The sequence below is a fragment of the Chenopodium quinoa genome, unplaced genomic scaffold (genome assembly GCF_001683475.1).
Source record: "Chenopodium quinoa cultivar QQ74 unplaced genomic scaffold, ASM168347v1, whole genome shotgun sequence".
Classification (NCBI taxonomy): domain Eukaryota; kingdom Viridiplantae; phylum Streptophyta; class Magnoliopsida; order Caryophyllales; family Amaranthaceae; genus Chenopodium; species Chenopodium quinoa.
In genome coordinates, this window is record NW_018742309.1 from 1,401,661 (window position 1) to 1,424,657 (window position 22,997).

At 36.9% G+C, this 22,997-nt stretch overlaps 1 protein-coding gene across 2 annotated transcripts in view; it reads right to left on the minus strand.

The window, feature by feature from the left end:
• The window catches only part of LOC110687953, a 37,254-nt gene extending 14,277 nt beyond the window's left edge, over nucleotides 1-22,977 (minus strand). Inside the window, exons 1-7 of one of the 2 annotated variants that reach the window (XM_021864608.1) lie at nucleotides 22,807-22,977; nucleotides 20,124-20,270; nucleotides 19,807-19,989; nucleotides 18,741-18,823; nucleotides 18,443-18,641; nucleotides 16,195-16,316; nucleotides 14,498-14,564 (exon numbers count right to left, since the gene is read on the minus strand). In XM_021864608.1, the coding sequence (XP_021720300.1) occupies nucleotides 14,498-14,564; nucleotides 16,195-16,316; nucleotides 18,443-18,641; nucleotides 18,741-18,823; nucleotides 19,807-19,989; nucleotides 20,124-20,270; nucleotides 22,807-22,881 (876 nt within the window). In that variant the 5' untranslated portion in view covers nucleotides 22,882-22,977. Of the gene's footprint in view, nucleotides 1-14,497; nucleotides 14,565-16,194; nucleotides 16,317-18,442; nucleotides 18,642-18,740; nucleotides 18,824-19,806; nucleotides 19,990-20,123; nucleotides 20,271-22,806 lie in introns of those variants that run through there. The other variant, XM_021864616.1, reaches the window with a different exon arrangement.
• Between the last annotated feature and the right edge of the window lie 20 nt (nucleotides 22,978-22,997).

Here is a 22,997-nt window from a genome sequence, read left to right on the forward strand (position 1 = left end):
CAAAATTTGTTTGTGAGTTTAAGATAGAGAGAGAAACATAGGGATGTGTGATGAGGAGAGAGAAATAAATATTTGATGCAAATATGTGTAGCATCCATTTTTAGCAAAAATTGCAAAAAATATGAAACGGAGGTAGTAAATAAGATCTATTAGCAAAAGATATACATAAGGATGAAGAATCAATCTAACCAGTAGTACAAAAAAGGGACATATTTACATGAACAGAGCCTTTCAATTCTAGTTACCACATTAGCAAGACACTAAAATCCTACTTGCTCTCAGAGATTAAAGGAATAAAACACAAAAAGAATTGTTGTGACTTCGGTCCCTCGTAAACCTATCAAGTGGGCAGGTCATGCCGGGTTCAAGTAGCTTATTTTGGGATCAGGTCCAGCATGCCGGCAACATTCACTCCTCGGCAGGCAGTCGATAGGACACCGACAAGACCAACTCACTATTTCGAAATCACAGAAATATAAAAGGCAGAAAAGTGAGAGACGTGAGACTAAGACAGTGAAAATGGTTTTATAATCGGGTCACTTTAAGTCACAATGGGTAGAAAATCTTCTTTTTTTCTACTTATGATTATCAAAAGTAAGATTTTCAATCAACCGCAGTGCTGCCTAGTGCCTACACATGATTGATTTTTACAAGTGGTGGAGAAAAGTGATAACACGCCAAGCATTTGAGAACTTTTCACCTATTTTAGATGTTTTACAATCAATGTATAAAAAGTGCTCATAAGTCACGCCTAGGCTGCTTTATCTCGCTAGGCTATAAGGGTAAAGGGTTTTTTTGCTCTAGGTGAGACACATACAAAAACGAGCACCAAAGGCGACACACAAGGTGCACTTCACTCAAAATTTTGAAATGTCTACATAATGTGCCTAACTTTAAAGAGGCCCACGAAACCCACCTTTTTATGCATTGCTTGAATTGAGGAGAAACATGTTAGGGTGTGTTATCTTCACCTTATTGGACTGAATGTGACTTGACTTGTTGTTGTTGGATTAGCCACGTATATCGGTTATGCACTTATGCTTAATCTTGTAATTTACCATGGGTTATTTAGATAGTTTTTCAAATCAATCAATCAATTAAAGCCTTAATCCAATAAGTGGGGTCGGCTACATGAACCAAAAGTGATTATTCCGTATAATCATCCACAAAAATCTTCCTCTCCATCCCTTACGATCAAATACCTAATCTCATGCAAATTCATATGTTCATATCCTTCCTAACTCCTTCCAATCAAGTCATTTTCGATCTACCTCTACCTCGTTTAACCTCTACATGATCCCACTCTTCCACTCTTCGTACCGGTGCACCCTGGGTCTCCGTCTTACATGCCCAAACCAAATGCTGACAATTTTCTTGCAATGCCTTCGACACCCACTTTCTTGCGAATACCTTAATTTCATATTCTATCTTTTAGAGTGTTCTCGCACCCATTTTAGGATGCGCATTCCCATAATTTCCATCTATTTAATGTGCTCCTAAGAAACCAAATATTCTGTACCATAGAGAAACACTGGTCTTATGGCAGTCATATTGAATTTCCCCTTCAACTGTAAGGGAATGATTCGGTCATATAAGACTCCCGTGGCCGTTCTCCATTTAAGCCAACCCGACTTAATCCAATGGACCACGTCTTCATCAATGTTACCACTCTTCCGTATGATGATTGACCCAAGATATTTAAAATACTAACTCATGGTCAAGTCCTTTCCATCCAAACTCACTACATCATTGCTTGTCCCCCTTTGTGTACCAAAGCGGCATACCAAATATTCAGTCTTTCTCTGATTTAGCTTAAACCCTCTAGATTCCAACTATGTTACATTGACACGGGTACGGGTATCCGATATTGGTACGGATCCGAGTGTCCGATACGTCATTTTCAAAAATTTAGGACACGGGGACACCGTCTTAACTTTGGACTCGGGTACGGATACGGCAATAAAAGAGAAAAAAAAAGGGATAACCGTGGCAAGTCCCAAAAAAAATGTTAACAAGTTTTATTTTAAAATACACTATTAGACTTTATGATGTAGTATTGTTTACCTAATCTAAAGATGTCCTGCCAAATTTAATGAAAAAATATAAAGTACTCTTATCTATATTGTACAAGCTTTAAAAAGCATAGTGTAATGGACTACACCCTCACACCAAATATTCAGACAATAATAATAAGTAGAACACACAAAATAGGCAGCAGCAAGATTGATTGATTGAAATAACTAAGTAGCTTGAGGCTACAACTCTCCAAGGCAATATCTTTAGGATACAAATCTCAAATTCAAAATGTCTAATCTCATAACCTTCACAGCTATTCTCTTCTTAATTTATACACAAGGAGGTACACAACTAGCTGTTACTACTACTCTTGTCCATACTCTCACAATGCTGCTTGCCATGGTTACACTACTTGCTGCTGTACTGCTGCTCTTCAGAGTTTAATTGTTTTTGTCCTCATCTGACAAGCCTTCATCCCCTGCTTTCACCTTTTCCCTCCTCTTGTAGAACCTGGTGATTGGCGGCTTTGGGCCCTGGCCTGGTGCATTACATCACTCCCCCGCATGACCTCCACCTTGTCCTCAAGGTGGAAGGAAGGAAAGCGCTGACTGATGGCTATCCCTTCCTCCCAGGTTTGCTTCAAATGCTTGCAGCCCCTTCCATTTGATCAAGACCTCAACCCCCTTCGCTGTCTCTCTAAGATCCAGTAATTCTTCCGGCTCTGCCACCATTTCCAACTCAGCAGTCAATTGAGTTGGCACCGTGGGGTATACCACATTGCTCCTGACCATTTTCTTAAGTTGAGATACGTGAAAACAGGGTGAATTTTGCATTCAGGTGGCAAAGCCAGCTTATATGCCACCTTTCCTATGCGCTGGATGACTCAAAACGGCCCATAGAACCTCGATGCTAGCTTCTCATAAGGTCTCTTTGCCAAGAAGCGCTGCTTGTAAGGCTGAAGCTTCATATAAACCTCATCCCCAACATCGAATTACTGATTAGTTCTCCTCAGATCGGCATTGGCTTTCATGATTTGCTGTAATCTCATCAAATTCACCTGAAGCTCATCCAGGACCCAATCTCTCTCTTTTAGCCACTCATCTGGGTTGTCTACCGCCGTCTGCACGGCCAACCCTCCAAAGCTTGGGTGGGTCTCGCCCATAGACTACCTTAAAAGGAGTCATCTTGGTAGAGGTTTGGGGAGAAGTATTATAGGAATTCTCAGCCCATGCCAACAAATTTGCCCATGATTTTGGTTGCTCCGAGGTGAAGCAACGCAAGTACGTTTCTAAACACTTGTTTACAATCTCAGTTTGGCCGACAGTTTGAGGGTGGTACGCCGTACTCCTCTTCAATTGAGTTCCCTGAAGGCGAAATAACTCCTTCCAAAAATTGCTCATAAGCACCCGATGTAACATCCCGTATTTTCGAACCACTATTTAAACCTAATTTCTAATTTAAATCTCAATTTCTAAATTGAAATGTTAATTTAATTATTATAATTATTATTTTGATTAAAGGGTCATCCCAAGCTTTTGAAAACCCTAATTATGATATTTTGACAAAGTAATTGAAAGTAATTATTTAAAAGGTTTTATATTTTAGCTTTAATAATTTCAATTATATTTGATTTGTCTGAATTGATATTATGCTTAAAGGGTGATTCCTCAAGCTTAAGCGTCAATTCAGTAAGTGTTACACTTAAATTGTATTTTTGATATTTAACCTATTAAAATTGATACGGGTCATCATGGGTGATTCCTTGACTAAAGTGCCAATTTGATAGGTATGAAATGATTTTATGGTTCTTAAGACGTTTAACGTTCAATTGTATCAATATCGATAAATAAAGTTGTATTGGGTGATTCCATCAACTCGTTTATCAAATTGATATTGTTTAATCCTTATATTTATAAAACTCATTATAATGTCCTTTTAATAATTAGGTCATTATAAATGAATAATATTATTGGTTTCACATTTCGTTTTTATGTTGCTTTTGTGTAAAAATGAACTTTATATATATTTTTGTATCGTGATTTAAATTATTGTTTTCATTATTATTACTTTAATTATAATTGAGATATCAATAATATAATCTATATTATCGTTTTTAAACGCGTTTCAAAATGCCTCCCGTTATATTCCTTTCTTAGTCTAGTTTCGGGCCAACTAGAATTTGTTTATGGGTCGGGTTTTGCATTAGAACTTTAATGACAAAATAGATTAAGATAGACTTGTTTATTAGCTTCCTTAATCCCATTCTTAAGCATAAATTAATCATTCAATTAAGCTCATTAGTGTAGCTTAAGTTAGGGGTTTGCATGAGAGCTAATTTAGCCCATTTTCTCCCCTCTCTTACAGCAGCCTTAAGGCTGATTTATTGATCAGTTTTTAAAGCCTAAAACTCCCTAATTACTCATGTTATAACATCCCTTTACTCCTCTCAAGTGGCTGTCCAAGACTCTTCTCCTCCCCCTCTTTTGAACGTACAAAATAAGATGGATGAGCGTTCTTTTTGGCTGCTCACATCTCATCGGTTTCTCTACTTTCCCTCAAATTTTTCATGCAACGTCAAGGCTCAAAGCAAGGGGTTTTCGAGGGTTTCTTGCTACTATTTGCTGCAGCTAATTCGTGCACCAATCTCAGTCCATCATCATAAAAAAAATGAAGGCAATCAAGGTTAGCAAGGGCACGGTATTGGAGCACTTGGAGGGATTCAAATTACAATTTTTTCCCCCTTCTTATTCTGGTTTTTCTTGTCTCCTAATCAAAGGTAACTAGCCTTTCTCCTTTAGGTTAGAATTAAGGGATTTTGGGGTTGGATTGATGGGTGGAAACGTGACTAGGGTTAGTTTTAATATTTGATTTTCGCACACAATTTTCTGACAGATTTTCGTGTGAAATGTTGGAGTAAAGGAAGAAATCCAAATAACCTGATCTGGGCGCCCGACCGAGCAAAGTTCTGCCCGACCGGGAGCGAGAAGAGTCGAAAATTCTAAGGTTCTGTCGACCGGCCGGGCGAGCTTTGCCCGACCGGGCGCGAGAGGACACTTGTAAAAACAAGTGTTGTTCGCCTGACCGGGCGAGTACCGCCCGACCGGGCGCGGGTTCGGCTGTTGGGTTGCCTAGCTTCCTTGGATTCTTTTCTTCTTCACTCTCTTGTAACCCCTCACTTAAGAGGTGTTTGATGTTGATTAAAACACATGATTATTTCTGATTTCTCCACCCTTTCACTTCCCTTGATCTTCCATCTTCCTTCTTGTTTTCTATATATTTTGAGGTCAGAAAAATTCTGATATACTATTCTATTCTTATGAGCTAAACACATGAGTAAAACACAAAAGCTAAACACATTAAGCTAAACACTCTCTATATTCTTTGGGCATAAGTTTGCATAGGCTCCACCACTCACTCTAAAGTGCCTTAGCGTGAGAGTGGTGTGTAACCTTAGGGGATGATCCGGCGAATACAACTGAGCACCCCGGTTGCGCCGGAATTCGTTTTCAAAGGCAGTGAATTATCACGCCACACCAAATTTCCTTTCTTTCTTCTTGTTCATTTAGTAGACTATTATTCTAGACCTCTATTTTACAAAAATTTTGAAAACGAATTATGTCTATTACTAATAGTATTTTGAGCAAGACTCTTCCGGACCTCTCTAAGTTGGAACCACTCGATGGTAACAATTATAAGAGATGGTCACAAAAGCTGCTAATCTTTTTTGAACAGTTGGAAGTTGACTATGTGTTGATTGAAGATGTCATCGAGACCCTCGAGAATGCGGAAGAAGCTGCCAAGATCGCTACTGAGGTAATCCCGGCGGCCATAACGGAAGCTTTGAAGAAGAAGGAGAAGGACAACAAGCTTGTTCGGGGCCATCTCCTCAACCACATGAATATTTCAGGTCAAGCAAGATTATATGGGATTCCTTGGAAAACAAATATGGATCGGATGATGCCGGTAAAAAGAAGTAAGTGGTTGGCAAATGGATCAATTTTAAGATGGATGATGAGAAGCTGATCATGTCTCAAGTCCATGACTATGAAAATTTGGTGACCGAAATTCTTGGTGAAGGCATGAAGATGTGTGAGACTCTTCAAGCCAATGTTCTCTTAGAAAAATCCCCTCCTTCTTGGAATGACTACCGCAATTCCCTGAAGCACAAAAAGAAGGACATGACCCTTCAAGAACTTATTAGCCACATGAGAACCGAAGAGGCCAATCGCCTTAAGGATAAGTTTGAAACTTTGTCTCTTAATTCTTCCAAAGCTAACCTTGTTGAGTCTTCTTTGAATGTTTTTAAAAACAGGAAATTCTCCAAGAAAAAGGGAAGCAACAAGTCCAAAGACAATTTTACTCATAACAACAAAATCCACAAGGCGAAGGTGACATGCTATGTGTGTGGAGTCATAGGTCACAAAGCCTACCAATGCACCCACCCGTAGGCATGGAGCCAAGAAAGATGGTTCTATCTCCCAAGTTAATCTTGTTGAGAAGAGGACATCATTGTAGTAGTGGTGGTTGAAACCAACTTGGTGGAGAACAAAACTGAGTGGATTTTGGACACCGGAGCATCGAGGCATTTTTGTGCAAACAAGGCCTTGATGACTGAGTTTGAAGATGTATCCAACGGCGATCATGTCTACATGGGCAATAGTAGTACCGCCGGAGTCCTTGGCAAAGGGAAGGTCCATCTCAAGCTTACCTCCGGAAAAACTTTATTTTTGAATAATGTGTTGTATGTTCCCTCTCTTAGGAGAAATCTTGTTTTGGGAGCCCTTCTCAACAAAGCCGGCCTAAAACTTGTCTTTGAGGCCGACAAGATTGTAATGTCTAAAAATGGAGACTTTGTTGGGAAAGGTTATCTCAATAATGGTTTGTATGTTTTGAATATCATGAATGAGAATGGAAGTACTTCTTTTGCTTACATTGTTGAGTCTTTGGATGTTTGGCACAATCGTTTGGGACATTTAAATTCTTCTTATTTGAAAAAGTTAAAGGACATGAATTTGATTAATTTTTCAATGGATGATATACTTGACAAATGCCAAATTTGTGTTGAGGCCAAACATACTAAGAAACCATTTAAGCAAGTGGTCTCAAGAAGTAAAAAATCACTTGAATTGATTCATTCAGATTTAGCGGACTATAAAAGTTCCACTAGTAGGGGTGGGAAAAATTATTATATAACCTTTGTTGATGATTTTTCTCACTATACCAAAGTTTATTTGCTTAAAACAAAAGATGAAGCCGAAAGTGCATTTTTAAAGTACAAAGCCGAAGTTGAAAACCAATTGGACTTAAAAATCAAAAGAGTTAGGACCGATAGAGGTGGTGAATATGGAAAAGATTCTTTAAAAGATTTTTGTGAAGCAAATGGCATCATACATGAAACAAGTCCACCTTACACACCCCAATCAAATGGTATTGCCGAAAGGAAAAATAAATCTTTAAAAGAAACTATGAATGCCATGCTTCTTAGTTCCGGTTTATCCGATAATTTATGGGAAGAGGCGATTCTTTCCGCTTGTTATGTTCTCAATAGAGTGCCCCATAGAAAATTGGATAAAACCACCTATGAACTTTGGAAGGGCTATAGTACAAATTTAAAAATATTGAAAGTGTGGGGGTGTTTAGCTAAGGTGGCCCTTCCGGATTTTAAAAAGTCCACCATCGGGTCTAAAACTTTTGATTGTGTGTTCATTGGATATGCTCATAATAGTGCGGCCTATAGGTTCATGCTTTTAAATGATAGATCGATTTGTGAAGCTAGAGATGCGGTATTTTTTTAGCATATTTTTCCTTTGAACAAGTCTTTGTCTTCTAATGTTGGTATGCATGCTAGTGAGTCAAGTGTGAATGTGCCGTTGGTTGATTCTTTGCCTAGTTCTAGTCTCCCCCCTTCTTCTACCAAAGTGGTAGAAGTTGTACCTAGGAGAAGTAAGAGACCTAGAGTAGAGTCTTCCTTTGGACCGGACTATTTGACTTCTTTTGTGGTAGAAGACTTTGATGTGAATTGTTTGAATGAGCATGTTGTGTCTTTGTTTCTCTTGGAAGAAGACCCTAAGACTTATGTTAGGCAATGAGGTCTATAGATGCTAGTTTTTGGAAAGAGGCCATTAAGAGTGAACTTGATTCTATTATGTCCAACCATACTTGGGATCTTTGTGACTTGCCTAAGGGTTTTAAACCTGTAAGTTGTAAGTGGATTTTCAAGAAGAAACTTACACTGGATGGGACTATAGATAAGTTTAAGGCTAGACTTGTCATTAGAGGTTTCACCCAAAAGGAAGGTATAGATTTCTTTGACACCTATCCTCCCGTGACTAAGATTGCCACCATTAGAACCTTGGTAGCCTTTGCGGCAATTCATGACTTAAAATTCACCAAATGGATGTTAAAACAGCTTTCCTTAATGGAGATCTTGATGAAGAAATCTATATGATTCAACCGGAAGGGTTTGTGGTGAAAGGACAAGAGCATAAAGTGTGTAAGCTTAGAAAGTCTCTTCATGGTCTTAAGCAAGCTCCTAAGCAATGGTTTGAGAAGTTTGATAGTACTCTGAGTTGTGGCTATGTTGCTAATTCTTCGAATTCATGCTTGTACTCTAAAGAGTTTGGGTCATCATGCGTTATAATTTGTTTATACGTTAATGATATGCTTATTGTTAGTACTAACCTTGTTGTTGTGAATGATGCCAAGGCTATGCTTTCTACTAAGTTTGAAATGAAAGACATGGGAGAAACCGATGTTATTCTTGGAATTCAATTGAAGAAAACAGATAATGGTTTTTCCATGAGTCAATCTCACTATGTAGAAAAGATTCTAAAGAAATTTGACTCTTTTGATGTTGTTCCTAGCAAGGTACCATATGATGTCAACACCAAGTTAGTAAAGAACAAAGGTTCTAGCGTGTCTAAAGAACTCTATGCAAGGGTGATTGGTAGTGTTATGTTCTTGATGAATTGCACTCGACCCGACATTGCCTATGCGGTGAGTAGGCTTAGTAGATATACTCACAATCCAAGTGAAGATCAATGGGTTGCTCTTCGTCGGCTACTAAGGTATCTCAAAGGTACCATGGAGGTATGCTTACATTTTAATCGCTTTCCTAATGTTTTAGAAGGCTATTATGATGCTAATTGGGTAACCGATAATGATGAGGTTGTCTTTACTAGTGGGTATGTTTTTGTTTTGGGTGGAGGAGCTATTTCATGGAAGTCCTCAAAACAACCATGTTTAGCTCGCTCCACCATGGAATCTGAATTCATTGCTCTTGAGTTGGCAGGTCATGAAGCGGAGTGGCTTAGGAGTCTCCTAGCCGACATTCCATTGTGGGGGAAGTCTTCTTCTCCGGTGTCCATACATTGTGATTCTCAAGCGGCTATTGGAGTTGCCAATAATAACAACTACAACGGCAAAAAGAGACATATGCGTATGAGACACAAAGTTGTGAGGCAATTTCTAAAAATGGAGTCATTGCATTGGACTATGTAAGGTCCGAAAAGAACTTGGCGGATCTTTTGACGAAAGGGTTAGCAAGAAAACAAGTTGAAGAATCATGAGATGCATGAGATGCATTACCTTGTCCTAGTTCCTATGGTGATGGTGTTTGTAATGCATGTTGATTTGTGAGGTTGAATTGTTTAAACTCTTAATGGGTCCTTGTGCTATTGAGACGCACTGTGTGGTTGTGAAGACTAGCCATCTTCAATGAAAACTTGGCCGGTTTTCTAGAGCCTCCACTAGACCCAAGGTGAATATGCTTGGCTATAAAAGAGCATATCTCTTCGCGGAGTCTATGTAAATTTTGGAGTGATGTATGTGTTGTGAGGTTTATTTATACTATAGAGTAATTACAAAGACGTTTGTTTAGCCTAACTAATACAATAACAACCTAATTTTATGTTAAAGTAATCTTATTGTCTGCCATTTTGTGCTAAAGTGTGAAAAATATAAGTTCTCATTGGTTAGCCAATAATTAATATCATAAACTCACAAATTCAGGAGTGAATTGCTTAGTTTCTCAAAATGGCAAAAGATGTGCTAGCACAACCTATTAGTAGTATAAATTTAGCTACTTCATAAGACCATAATTAAATTTAAAACACTGATGACCAAAATTCAACTTGAATATGAATCCATGCACTTGAATTAATATTCCTATTGTTTTAATCCGCCTAATTGTTGATAATCCTTGTGTCTAAAAGTATATTCAATATGTGCGTACATTTTGCCAAAGACAGTGGTATTGCTAAGTATGATTGGGATATTGTCACAACCTCTTTGGTCGACCGAGGCATAAGCTTCGACCAACCCGCATATGCACGCAAGGCCTTTGGGATACCGCTTGCCGCAAAGGCAATCGAATGCTCGGTTCAAGGAGAACAAGCCAAGTGAGGCTAAAGTATCTCTCACTCATTTCTTTAAGAGGTTATATGGAATGACCCCCATGTGCTAGACCTTGGTGCTAGCAAGTGCTCAGACCTTGGTGCTACCAAGTGCTTAGCCAACTAGACCTTGGACTTGTGGGTAGAGCACGCGCCCGCAGAACATCGGAGTGCGGACAAGCAAAACTCCATAATAGCCTATGATAATTGATTAATTGAGGGGACTTATTAGGGCCCCAATAGATCATACATGGCCTTATGCTCAAGGTTGAGTTCAAGGGATGGGCCCGTAAATCCATTATCGTGTTACTGTGAGTTTGGGTGTTCTCTGAGCCAGTGTAAAATAATGCTCTACAGGGAGGAGGTGGGTTGGTGACCGATCAAAGGGTGGCCCTATGCTTATAAGCCATGGGCATAGTTTTGGACATAGGAGAGCTTATGGGGACTATAGCACATGATGGTAGTTAAGGTGAACATCCGATAAGACAAACTCGGTGGTCTTGACTAAGGCGGACGTTGGTAGGACCAGCCTAGCCAATGGTTCGGTACGAAGCATGTCGACCCTACGGAGCGTGGGTTGATGGAGTATGTGCTTGGGTTCATGTGAGGACTTCGTGGTCACTACTACGGTGGAGACCACCCCATGAAAGGACAAGCAACTTAATCAACACTACAATGGCTATGGATCCTATAATGGGGGGAACCATGGACACCCGTGGCCATGGGATGGGTGCTATGGAAGGACCTTGGAAATAGGATGGTCTAGCCATCACGAGGACCATAGTAGTAGGGATTCCTTGACGGTTAACTTAGTCATTGTGGGAAGCATGCGGTTACCTTGATTTTAGGATGGGCCGAGTAGTGGGATGGTGGGCGATTATGGTAACGACCCACGTTGCACCACTTTCCCTAAAATGGTGGGATAATTATGCTGAGTTGGCACGTGACTAAGTATGGTTCCTAAAATATAGGACCATGATGTTAGTGGGTTGACTTAGGGTTATGTTAACCAGAAGTCAATCGGTAACGCAGTTACGCCACTAACAAGGTAGTTCCTATAACATAGGAGTTCCAAGTTAATAGGGTGTTTCCTTGGACATGGGTAGTTATTGTTAGAGGATGATGCAACATCACCTAGCAGTTTTTCCACTAGCTTAGTGTTCCTAACTAAGGGAGAGTGGGCAGTTATGGTGGGTAGATGGTTAGATGCCATATAAGCACCATTGATGCATGGCTCTGAAAATGTAGGAGCATGGCATAGTGGGGTGCGACAGTTACGTGACGATAACTTGGTCAAGCAAAATGTGGATAACTTTCCCCTTGTACGTGTACAAGATCATATTCATCCAAGTAGTTAAGTAATGGGCGGTTACTTAACAACGGGTTTAGTGGGCGTAATGGGTGCAGAAAGTGCCTATAAATAGAGCTCTAAAGAGAGATTCCAGAGAGAGAAACTCATGGTTATACTTGTGAACCACGAATTAATAATAGTGTTCTTGTTCTTACTTGTACTTGTGTGCTTATCTTACTTGTGTGTGTCTCTTATACTTTGAGTATTGTTAGGCTAGTCTAAACGTGGTATAGGCGCCATCATAGGAACCTCTAAGGTCTTAGTCCACAAATTATCCAGTGATAGATACAGTAGGTTACGTTTAAATGCACAAAGTGGGGAAAATTTTGAAAAGAAGGGGTGGGAAACTGTGACTGCAATTTAGGATGAATTGAAGACCAAGTGGACTGGAATTGGATGGGATACAATAGGCGTCCAAATACCAATCCAAATGACAAGATGTGGAAATCATTTATACAAGTATACATACCTCCGTTTCAAATTATTTGCAATGATTTGACATAAAGAGTGTGTAAAAATGTCTAATCGTTGCATATAATTTGAAATGGAGGTAGTACATATTTTTTATTACAATTTTGTGTCCATGTGTTTAGTCACTACTTAATGTTCTACATTGTCTTATTACTCGTAGGTTTATAAGGGGAGGCTTTCATCCTTCTTGAAGAGACCTTTACCCTTTGAACGGAAGATGCATCAACTCTTCGTCGAATTTTTCTTGACTAGTTATATGGCTTGGGCTAATAATGCCACGAGCCTGAGTTTATTTTACATGAAGAGAATAGAGGATGTTGAGGAAGGATCAAGGGACTGTGAAGATACAGAATTTGTTGAAGATAGAGAATATGATGATAGTTCTCATGTAGCTGGTAGTAAGTCCCAAAAAAACGCAAAAGCATCCTCCTCTTTGCCTTAGAGGTTAATTTCAACCTTGCAAGACATTCCCGAAATTAAAGCTCATGGGAAGGCTTTCATTACTAATTGCTTAAGAATGTAGAATTTGTGGTTTGCTCTCCATGATAATGAGAATAACCTAATTTTCTTGAGGAAAAAAATTTGTTTTTTTGATGATTGTTACCGTCCTCAATTTGATGATGGCAACAATGTTTCATTGTTAAAGATAACTCATGTTTAAGACTTCTTCTCATGGATGTTAGAGACTACCTCCCTGGGGTTGTTTTGACTATGGAGGTTAGATACTACTATGAACACTTAAATTCTTAACAATCATTGACATTATTAAGTTGGTTATCTATAATTTCTTTTCAATATTTGGCTTATAGAATGGATGAATCGTTGATCGAAAATTATATGAATTACATAGCCATGCATGAGCTAAGAAGGTTGCTTACAAGCATGGATCGAATACCATTGTATTGCATGCTGGAGGTAAACATGGTTCTCACTGGATAATGGTCGGCCACAATTATGCAAAGAACAATTAAGGTTGATAAACACATATTCATCCTTGTGAGCATGCTCATGGGAAAACAACTACTCTGAGATGGGAGGTTTCAGGTTGGCATATGTTTATACATCCTAGCGAAAGCGCAATCATGTCGTGATGCACAAGATTATAAGTATGTCTACAAGAACTATTTATAAGTATACTTATAAACATTAAGTAGTGACCAAACATTGTCAAAGGATGTCACTCGACCAATACTTACAAGAACTGTTTGCAATACCCTTCTATTATACTTACAAGAACAATTTCAACACTCAATATCAACTGTTTATAAGTATAATAGAAGGGTATTGCAAGCATTGGTCACATTGTCAAAGGATGTCACTCGACCATATCAAAGTCTAAATGAAGTTCCACCAAAGCTTTCCGAAAACGCTAAGTATTGGCTTTTTTCGAAAGGTTATAATCTCTTCCATTGTTTGTATGTAGGATGAGTTAGTTCTTTAGATGGCACTCATATAAAGGCAGTTGTGGGAGACAAAGTTAGACAAGTATATAAAAGCCATAGTGGATACAAAACATGGAATATGTTAGCTTCTTGCTCTTTTGATATGCTTTTTATATATAATTGTGTTGAATTCAAAGAAAGTGCACATGACACGACAGTTTTGAGGCATTGTTTAGGAAAACATGAAACAGGCTTCCACCACCCACCACCAAATATTTGTTATGTTTTTTTTTATTCGAAGTTGATAATTGGAATATAACTTGAGAATTGTTATATTGTCAAAATATGTTCTTGATAATTACTTCCCCTGGTATGTTCTTCATGATAATTGTTGTTGATTGATTGTTTATGCACCATGTTTGAATCCCCCAATCCCCTAGCATTTGTTAATCTTGTTAAAACCCGTGTTTAAATTGTTTCTTGTTAGTTTGTTTTTAGTTTCTTTGTTTATTCGAAAAAATCCCGAAAAAATATGTCACCCTTTGGCTTGATTTTAATAGTGATTTGACTTGGATGACATGCTTGCTTCTATGTGGAAATATGACCCTACTTGTCAGTTTACTCGAATCTTGGTAGATAAGTAATTTGATAGGTGAATTTATTTAACGACATATATCTCGCTCTATCACTAAACAAATTGGCATCTACAACCACGGAATATTTTGCCAATTTTGCAAATGGAAGAGAAGCAATTGCTTGGAAGCCTCACCATTGAAATCCAACGTTGAACCATGAATGACGCTATTAGACAATACTTTTATTAAATCAATTTTTTTATAGTCTAGGAGAAAGAGAGAGGATATCCTAAGTATCATGGGTCTGACCTTTTTTCGCTCCTGGCGAATATTTTTTCTTTTGCTTTGCTTCAAATCCATCAAAAATCCATCAAAACTGTTGCCAAAGAAAAACAATTGAACACGATCAGGGTTTAGAATTCAATGCAATGTAAAATGATTTTTACAAGAATTGTAGACACAATTAGTTAGGTCAGGGGAAATCTAATATTTGCAAGTTTCTCCTTCAGGATAACCTTTATAGTCTTTAAGGCCCAATGCATATAGTGGTTTTAGTTTGATTATAGGCCCACTACATCGAGATGATTGAATAAATCTTATTTTCAACTTTTGGCAAAGTAGCATTAGCAATCTGAAATTCTTTAGTTAATCATTAAGCAAATATCAGTCTTTTTTTTATATATATATATATACATTTTTTTTTTTTTTTTTTGTGTGTGTGTGTGTGTAGAAAATGGATCCTTAAACCTTGTATACATGCAAGGGAGAGGGAAGTAAATGTCCTTATAAGTTTTAGGTATTAATGCATTATAGAAGAACATAGAATATAGAAACTATGCAGTGTAGTATCAATCCTAAAAGGCTAGTTACAAAAGTTAATGTCCAAGATGCAAACTTATACATTCTTGTATGGTTATATCAATGCAATAAAGTTTTAATGTTAACTACTAACATAATTCTTCATTTACAAACTATTCAATAAGTTATTCTAAATTAGTTAGAGGAAAACTTTATTTGAAAACACAAACCATATCTCATAGAACACTTTCCTTTCTTGATTAGAGTAAGAACATTAGATAAAGGTAGAGGGCATATCCTTAATATTTTTTGTTTTCTTTCAATTTTTTGGTGTCAATAACCTGCTTATATCAAGTGATTTTTTTGTTATGAAGGTTGATAATGATTTTTACCAAAATTTCCTTGATGTAGGAAACATTGGCTACATGTCCTTTTAAAAAAATTCACCATTACTTTGTGAAGTATTTCTACCAATAGTTCCCTTCTCTTTTTATACTTACATTCCCAATCTTAGGATGATTCTAGACTATGCTTTTGTCTCATGTGCATAGGTGGCATCTCTTGGTTCATTGCATATTTTCTTTATGTACTACAATAGATGACTAAACTACCCATAATGCCTCTCCCCTAAGTCAATTCATTACACATGCATAAAGTGCTAGTCATCTGTATTCTAAATTTAGAGAAGAGTTAAGAATACATAAAACATGTAGAAAGGTTAGGACTCCATACTATACTTCAATAGGGTTTCGGTCTTCTTGACTCTATTCTAGATTTAGAATACAAAAGACTAGCACTATATGTTATGTAGGTTTCAACTTTCGAGAGGGTTTGGAATACAAAAGACTAGCACTATATACTATACTTCTGGAGGGTTTCGGGTCTGGTATTGTTAACTATGTTAGTTTACAAACTCTATTATGATAGAAAATATAGTCCGGAGGGGAGGGGTTATATTGCCCTAGATGGGTGTGGGAAATGAGAGGGTTTCTCTAATATATGTTGAAGGATAAGTGACAATTGGCGGGTTTTGTTTGTGAGGGTTTCACTTCCGCTGCCCCAACAAATGGTTGCAATATTTACCACTTAAGCCAATCCTATGCCAATTATCAGAATATCACAACTACATCCTTTGTTCTATTTTCTTGGTTAGATGTATATTTGAGGGATGCATATAGTAGTAATTGTATCAAGTATGCTTCACTTACTTCTTGTAATTCCGATTTTTCCAGTGGTATTGCATGCCTATTCTCTGAAGGAAGCCCTTCTCTTTCATCCTCTGCCACTGACTTTCATTCGGAAATGTAACATGCATTGATGAGACCTGGAACTGGAAAACGAAATATAGAATTAATGACACTATGCATAAAGTTTTTTTTTTTTTTTTTTGGTAGAAATTTCATTACCAAGGGAACTGCAAAGCAGCAAAACAGGAATACAAATAGCCTGAAGGCCTAAACTCCAAAACACCGAAAGCCCCTAAGGGCACACACCCACCAGCCAATGACCAAGGTCCAAATGCCACCTTCTAGGAAGGGTTCCAAAGAACCTTGGACCAAACACGGCTCTTCTAAACTCAATGGAAAAGAGCTACCCGCTAGGAGGGTTACCCAAAACCAAAGGAACAGGACAACACAACAAGCCCAAAAGCAAACAAGGGATGGCCTACAAAAAGAAAAGGAAAGAAGAACAAAGCCCAAAGCTTCAACATCAAGGATCTGCCAATCAAAAAATTCAAAGCAAATAGGCAGCAGCAGAGCAACAGGAACATCAGCTAGAAGATTACACCCCTATACAACTCAGCAGCAAGCTTGCAACACCAAAAAGCACACCAAAGCGACCTTTGAGAAACCAGGACAGCAAGCAAACAATAACAGCACTTCCAGCAGAACAGCAACAGCAAAAACAGAACCAGCAGCAACAAACCCAGCAAAGCATCAGCACTATGCATAAAGTTAATCAACACTTTGGGTGCTCATTATTGGCCTCTTGAAGTAAAATTGCTTGTACTCATCAAATCTAAATTCATCGATTTTGTTCAGGTCTAGTTTAGTGATTCCACTTTTCCCCTTCCAATTTTTCAAACCCCCACCCCAAGATTCAAGTTCCTCCTTGGAAAAAAACAAGCAAACAAAAGGCTAACCAAATTATAAAAAATTTAAAAAAAAAAAATGCCACTTCCAAACTTAGAACTGCCAAGGCACCAAACCCACCCTAAACACCAAAAGCATCCTAGCCAATAATCACAGCCACATCTCACTCACCATTTCAGCCACTATCAACACGTCCACAACAGTGAACTTGCTCTGAACCACCAACTGCCCCCACTGAGTAGGTGACAACTTTGATTCCTCTGTAAACACCGTCAACCCTAGATCTCATCTTCCAGCACAGCTGACACCATCCCCTCCACTCAACCACAATTACAATTTGATGTCCTGCCATGAATCATCTCTACCTCATACTTGCCACAATATCACTGCTCCTTCCGCTTCTAAAAAACCACAATAGCAAACAAAATCCAGTGACATAAAAGAAGCAAAGGGGGGGTATCTCTTCTCATTTTCCTTTCCTTTAAGTAAACCAAGAATTATCTTCATTACTTTCCAAATAATGAAATTCAATAAACAGAATCAAAGGTATAGATTTTCTGTTGTTATGATAAAAATCAGGACTCAACCAGTAAGCCACTTTTCCACAGTTTTAAAACCAACCTTAAAAGACTCATAATGTCAAGCCTTTTGAGTTTCTTCACTAACTCCTTCCAGGACAAGAAAGAAAGATAATCTGGTGTTCTAGTTTCAGAACTTTCCCTTTTCTGTGTTTCCTTACTAGCAGGTAATTTTTTATACAAGTCTTTGAGGAACAGCCCCTTTCCACTAGGCTTGGGGGGTTATCAGAATTCAGTAAGGCTGGGCACATAGGAAGAACACTGGCCACTGGCAGGATCCCTACTTAGTGTTGTCATATTCTACTGGGTAGTCGCCAAAAGTAGTCTTTTAAGACAGTTCTCAGTTTAGACAGTTAATATGCATTGAAGAGTAAAATATCATAGTAACAACTAATAACGCGCTATTACTTTTATCAATTTGCAAAATTTTCAAAAAGTAGTCATCTCAAAGCACTTGTATTTTAGTTTAGCAAATGTCAAAAAAAATGGTATCTATATAAGACCATGTTTTTCAGTTTGATTCCCCCATTTAAGCATACGATTAAGTTAACTTCAAACTTGGTACTCCGAATCTGATATGGTTTTCGAAATATTAGTAAGGACTGACACATAAATTTATCTTCCTTAATGGTTTTCTACAATGAAAGTGTGGTAAACTTGGTGGGATAGACATTGTAAAAATAAGTTAGCACAGGAAACTTTATGCTTGTTAACAAGTCAATATTCAATCATAAATATATATATGTAGCACAACTGATTCCATATAACATCATACAGACATGTACCTTCGTCGTTAGATCTTTTAATGCAGAGACCATAATATCAAAAATCTCATCTTTGCAGGCCGTATTACGAAGTAAGATTCTTGGACCAGTAACTGGAGTGAATGGGACACAACTTTGTAACTTGGGATAATACCTCGAACCATAACTATAGTAAGCATTGGCCCATGAATGATCAAAAACATATTCACCATAGGAATGACTGCATGCCCATTTAAGGAACAAACAAATCAAAGTGACTACGTCAGCCAAGAAATTAATTGACAAATACTCCTTTTCGAACAGCTTTGCATGTAACTACCTTTTAAGGTACAGTGGAACCACACCAATGACATTGTCAACTTCATCCTTAGCAATAATGTGCTTTGGTGCCCATCCTGTTTCCTGAGTAATTTTTAGTCATAAGAACAAGTTCAATGAGATACTATAGCAAATCTAGATCAGCTATCGATAAGTATTTAGAAGAAACCACAAAGCAAAAGATGGAAAGAGGGTGGGAAATTAGTATTAACTTGTAAAATGAAAGCATTCAAGTCTGCATAACTTGTGAGATCTTATGATAAAAAGCCCATCCATTGAATGACACTTAAGAATAAGTTGTAAACAAAATACAAAAACATAAACTTTCTTTATTTTAAAGGAAGACTCACACTTTCAAGAATTGGTATATAAAAACCTAGGAAACATGATCGTAAGAATTTTTAATCTAGCTTGCACAATAAACCCTTCAGATAAGCAAAAATGAAGGAAATCTTAGTGACTTTGTGGATCAAATCCATATTTTTGGTGAAAAATTTGATGTGCAAGTAATATTCTTGGGACTTATGGTTGTACATAATTTTGGAGGTACCAAGTGATGCGAGAGCATCCATGAAACCTATGGATTAAGACCTTAAACTCAAATGTCTTCGTGTTTAATTTTGATTTGAGATCATCCTTTGTGCTTGATTTTGTTCAACATAGTTCTTAAATTATATGACTCAAGTTCATAACTTTGATTTTTGTTCAAAACCACAAAATCCACCAAAAAAAAAAAGTAAATAAAAACTACCTTTAGCTCAACAAAATTGAAATTTCCTCGTTTTACACCAAGCTACAAAATTTCTAGCCTCTATTATAGTGATGGATGAGAAAAGAAAACAGAGCCTTATGAATGAGTAATGAAAAGGAGCACTCGTACTTATTTCATGCAAAGTGAAAGTGATTGGATGAGAAAAGAGAACAGAGCCTTATGAAAGAGTAATGAAAAGGAACACTCGTACTTAATTCATAAAACTTCACTTTGCATAAAAGAAGCAACACGGAATTAGCAAATAAATAGTGCATTCCCTATAGAATAAATTGTAGTATTCAAGAGATTGCCAGACCTTCACAGCACAACGAGACTCCTCTAAGCTTGAAAGAAAACCATGAGAAAGAAATGGATTTAACTTTTCAGGTCCATTCATATCTACAGCACATGCATCCCATTCATCTGATGAAACCTCAGAGATAGATGAGATAGCAGATATAGAAACCTTCTTGGGTAATAATGAATCAGTTTCAGCACTCTGTCAGCAATGAGACAGAAACAGAATCAGATGTCAAATTCTGAGGTGCTTTTCAGATTCAGAGATCATATTGTTGTGCTTTCACAATGAAAAGACCTCAAATAACTCATATAAAAGACCAAAACACAAAACACCTCTGAGCCTGACCCTGTCAAAGAGAATTCTCCTAGTAAAAGAGATGTATCAAATTGCTCGACTGCCTTCTTGGATCCCCAAAAAAGAGCATTAATTCTTGGTCTGCGTCTATAGTTCTGTGCCATGTGCTGAAATGGTTTTTTTTCCTACATTTGCATTCAAGATCACAATCAAACAGCATTTAGTATCTATGCTGATAATGTAACAGACACAATAGAATGGACGAGATGAAACACAGTACCACCAAGCAGAATAATTAATGATGTGGGAATTTGCAAATTGTAACTTAATTTAATGGACTAGAGGAAATAATAAGAATGCACTTATCCCCAATAAATGTCCCATCTTTCACTCTGGATCCACAATACTACTTTGTTCTTTCCAATGGCTATTCACCTCATGCAAAGCTTTATCCTTCTTTCAATTAGGACTATAAAAATGAAAAAAGTTCTTGGAAAAAGGAGGGAGATTATAGTAATGCAACACAATGGCAAATTACCTGGTCGAAAGAAGGGCTAAAGGTGTAATAATATAAAATTTCAAGTCATTTTAGTGTAAAAAATTACAATGGCATCTAATTCATTTAAATTAGGAATTGATACGTGTATAGTACTATAGTATTTGACTATATTCTCCTTTTTCAACACATATTTGTTCTAAATTTGTAATATCAACTCCTTAGATCACAAAATTAATTATTCAACAACTAAAACATATAATTTCTCAGCTACCAAAAATCATACATATCACCAAAAAAAATAAAAAATAAAAAAAAAATTTAGGAAGTTCGTATTAAAATATCACAATTAAGTAAAAAGAAAGTTAGCCAAGTACTGTGAATGCACCATATCAAGATGCATTTAAAGTTGTCGTTGTTGTTTATACTAACCTTTTTTGTTAACTTCATTGTTGAAAATTCCCTAATTTCTATAAACCAATTTGGTACAGCAACACTATAAAGGAATCCCTAGTCATGCTATACAAAAGGTATTGAACTGCAAAGTATAATACAATTGCCTGTAGCCTATTAATAACAGGTGTTGCAGAGCTTGACCGACAAAAAGAATGAGATTAATTATTGGTTGTTGCTATAAACTGCTTATAGTATACTAAGGCTTTGTCCTCTTATCATTATTATTAATTCTTCACTTAATTATTATTACTTCGTATTACTAATCACTGTTACAATCAGATTACTAATCATTGATTGATTGATTGATTGATTGTTACAATCAGATCAAACTGGACTGCGTCGTAAAATTTCAGACCAGACGAAGTGAATTCAACCTCAACATAAAAATGACGCCAGACAAGACTAGAACTTCAAAATTTTCAAATTAGAGAATATAGACTAGAACACTAGATCATTCTCTTTAGAAACGCACCCCATATAATCTATTGTTAGTGAGAGACCTTAAGATGCAAACACAATTCAATTGACAGGGATCAACATTCAATAACCCGATGCACACGTAAACAAACTTGGTCAAATATCTTTCAATAGTAATAGTAAATAAATGAATCTGAACAAAGTTTCAAGATCATTAAATAAACGAGCAAAGCTCAAACTCTATTGTTCGACTCGCTCATGAACAACTCGTTTGTGTTTGCCTATAAGATTGTTCGTGTTCTTTTATAAAATTCATTTAAAACCCTTTCAAGCTTGAATTTTAACAACCAAAACACTAAAGAATAATATTTTACTGTAAGTTAGGAACAATACTTTTATAGTAAATATTACTAAAGTGATCAGAATACATATTATATATAGCACTTCCTATAATAAAGGTTGGAAAAACAATGAAAATCTACATTTACTTTTCATTAAGTTCCCAAAACTCCTAATTGTATTCTAAAGTTTACTCTATGAGTTTATAAATAGTATTACTATGCAAATTTGTTATAAGATTGAAATTTTCAAGATTTAAAAGCATGTACTCATATATTAATGCACATGCTCGTTAAAAGTCAATCTTGCTCATTTATCATTACCAACGGCTTGATTAAATTCGATCAGCTTGGCTAGAGCTTGAGCTCAAATTTAAACGAGCTACTTGTGAGTCAAACTCAAACAACAAAATACCTAAACAGGCCAAACTTTGAACAATCAAATTTAAAGCTTGGTTAAGCTAGACTCAGCTTGAGCTCATGTATTATCTATCAAGCCTAGCTCGAACAAACTAATATTTTGCTCATCTCAGCTTGTTGACCTATCAGTTGACAAAAAAAACATCTGTAAGGTCATAGAAACAATTTAAATTCTCTAATCGAACCCCTTCAAAGATAACCTTATCAAACCGAAAATTCAGACACAATAATTAATTCTAGAAACTAGCCTATAGTAGTCCCTCTCGCACAAATTATAAGCCACATTCAACATTCGTATCAGCACAATTTTAAGCAAATTAATTTATGTTCTGCCATTTTATGCAAGTTTTCAGATAATCATACGATTCATTTCAATGCATATAGCAATTTCAGTTCTAAATCATAAACAAACTTGCAAATTTCATGAATTTCACCAATAAATTGTGCCAATCTCACTTCTCCATAAAGTTTAACCAATAGCTTAGCCAAAGACACGACTGCAAAATGACTAGAACTAATTGAAATTAATTACTTTAACAGGATAATTAAAAGTTAAAATAAACTATCGGCAGCATAAAGTTAATTTGGGCTTACGAGAAAAGAAAGGGTTCGACCCAGAAATTGCGAAGGTTGAAGCTCGAGTGGGAAGTAGCTGCATACTGCTGCCATAGCTGCCTGATTTGTTTGCTTGATGAAGGTTTTTTCTCTCAGTTCTCTCAACACAGTAAGTTTGTGGTAGTGACAAGTGACAAATAATCAGTGATGACAAGTATACAACTGAACTA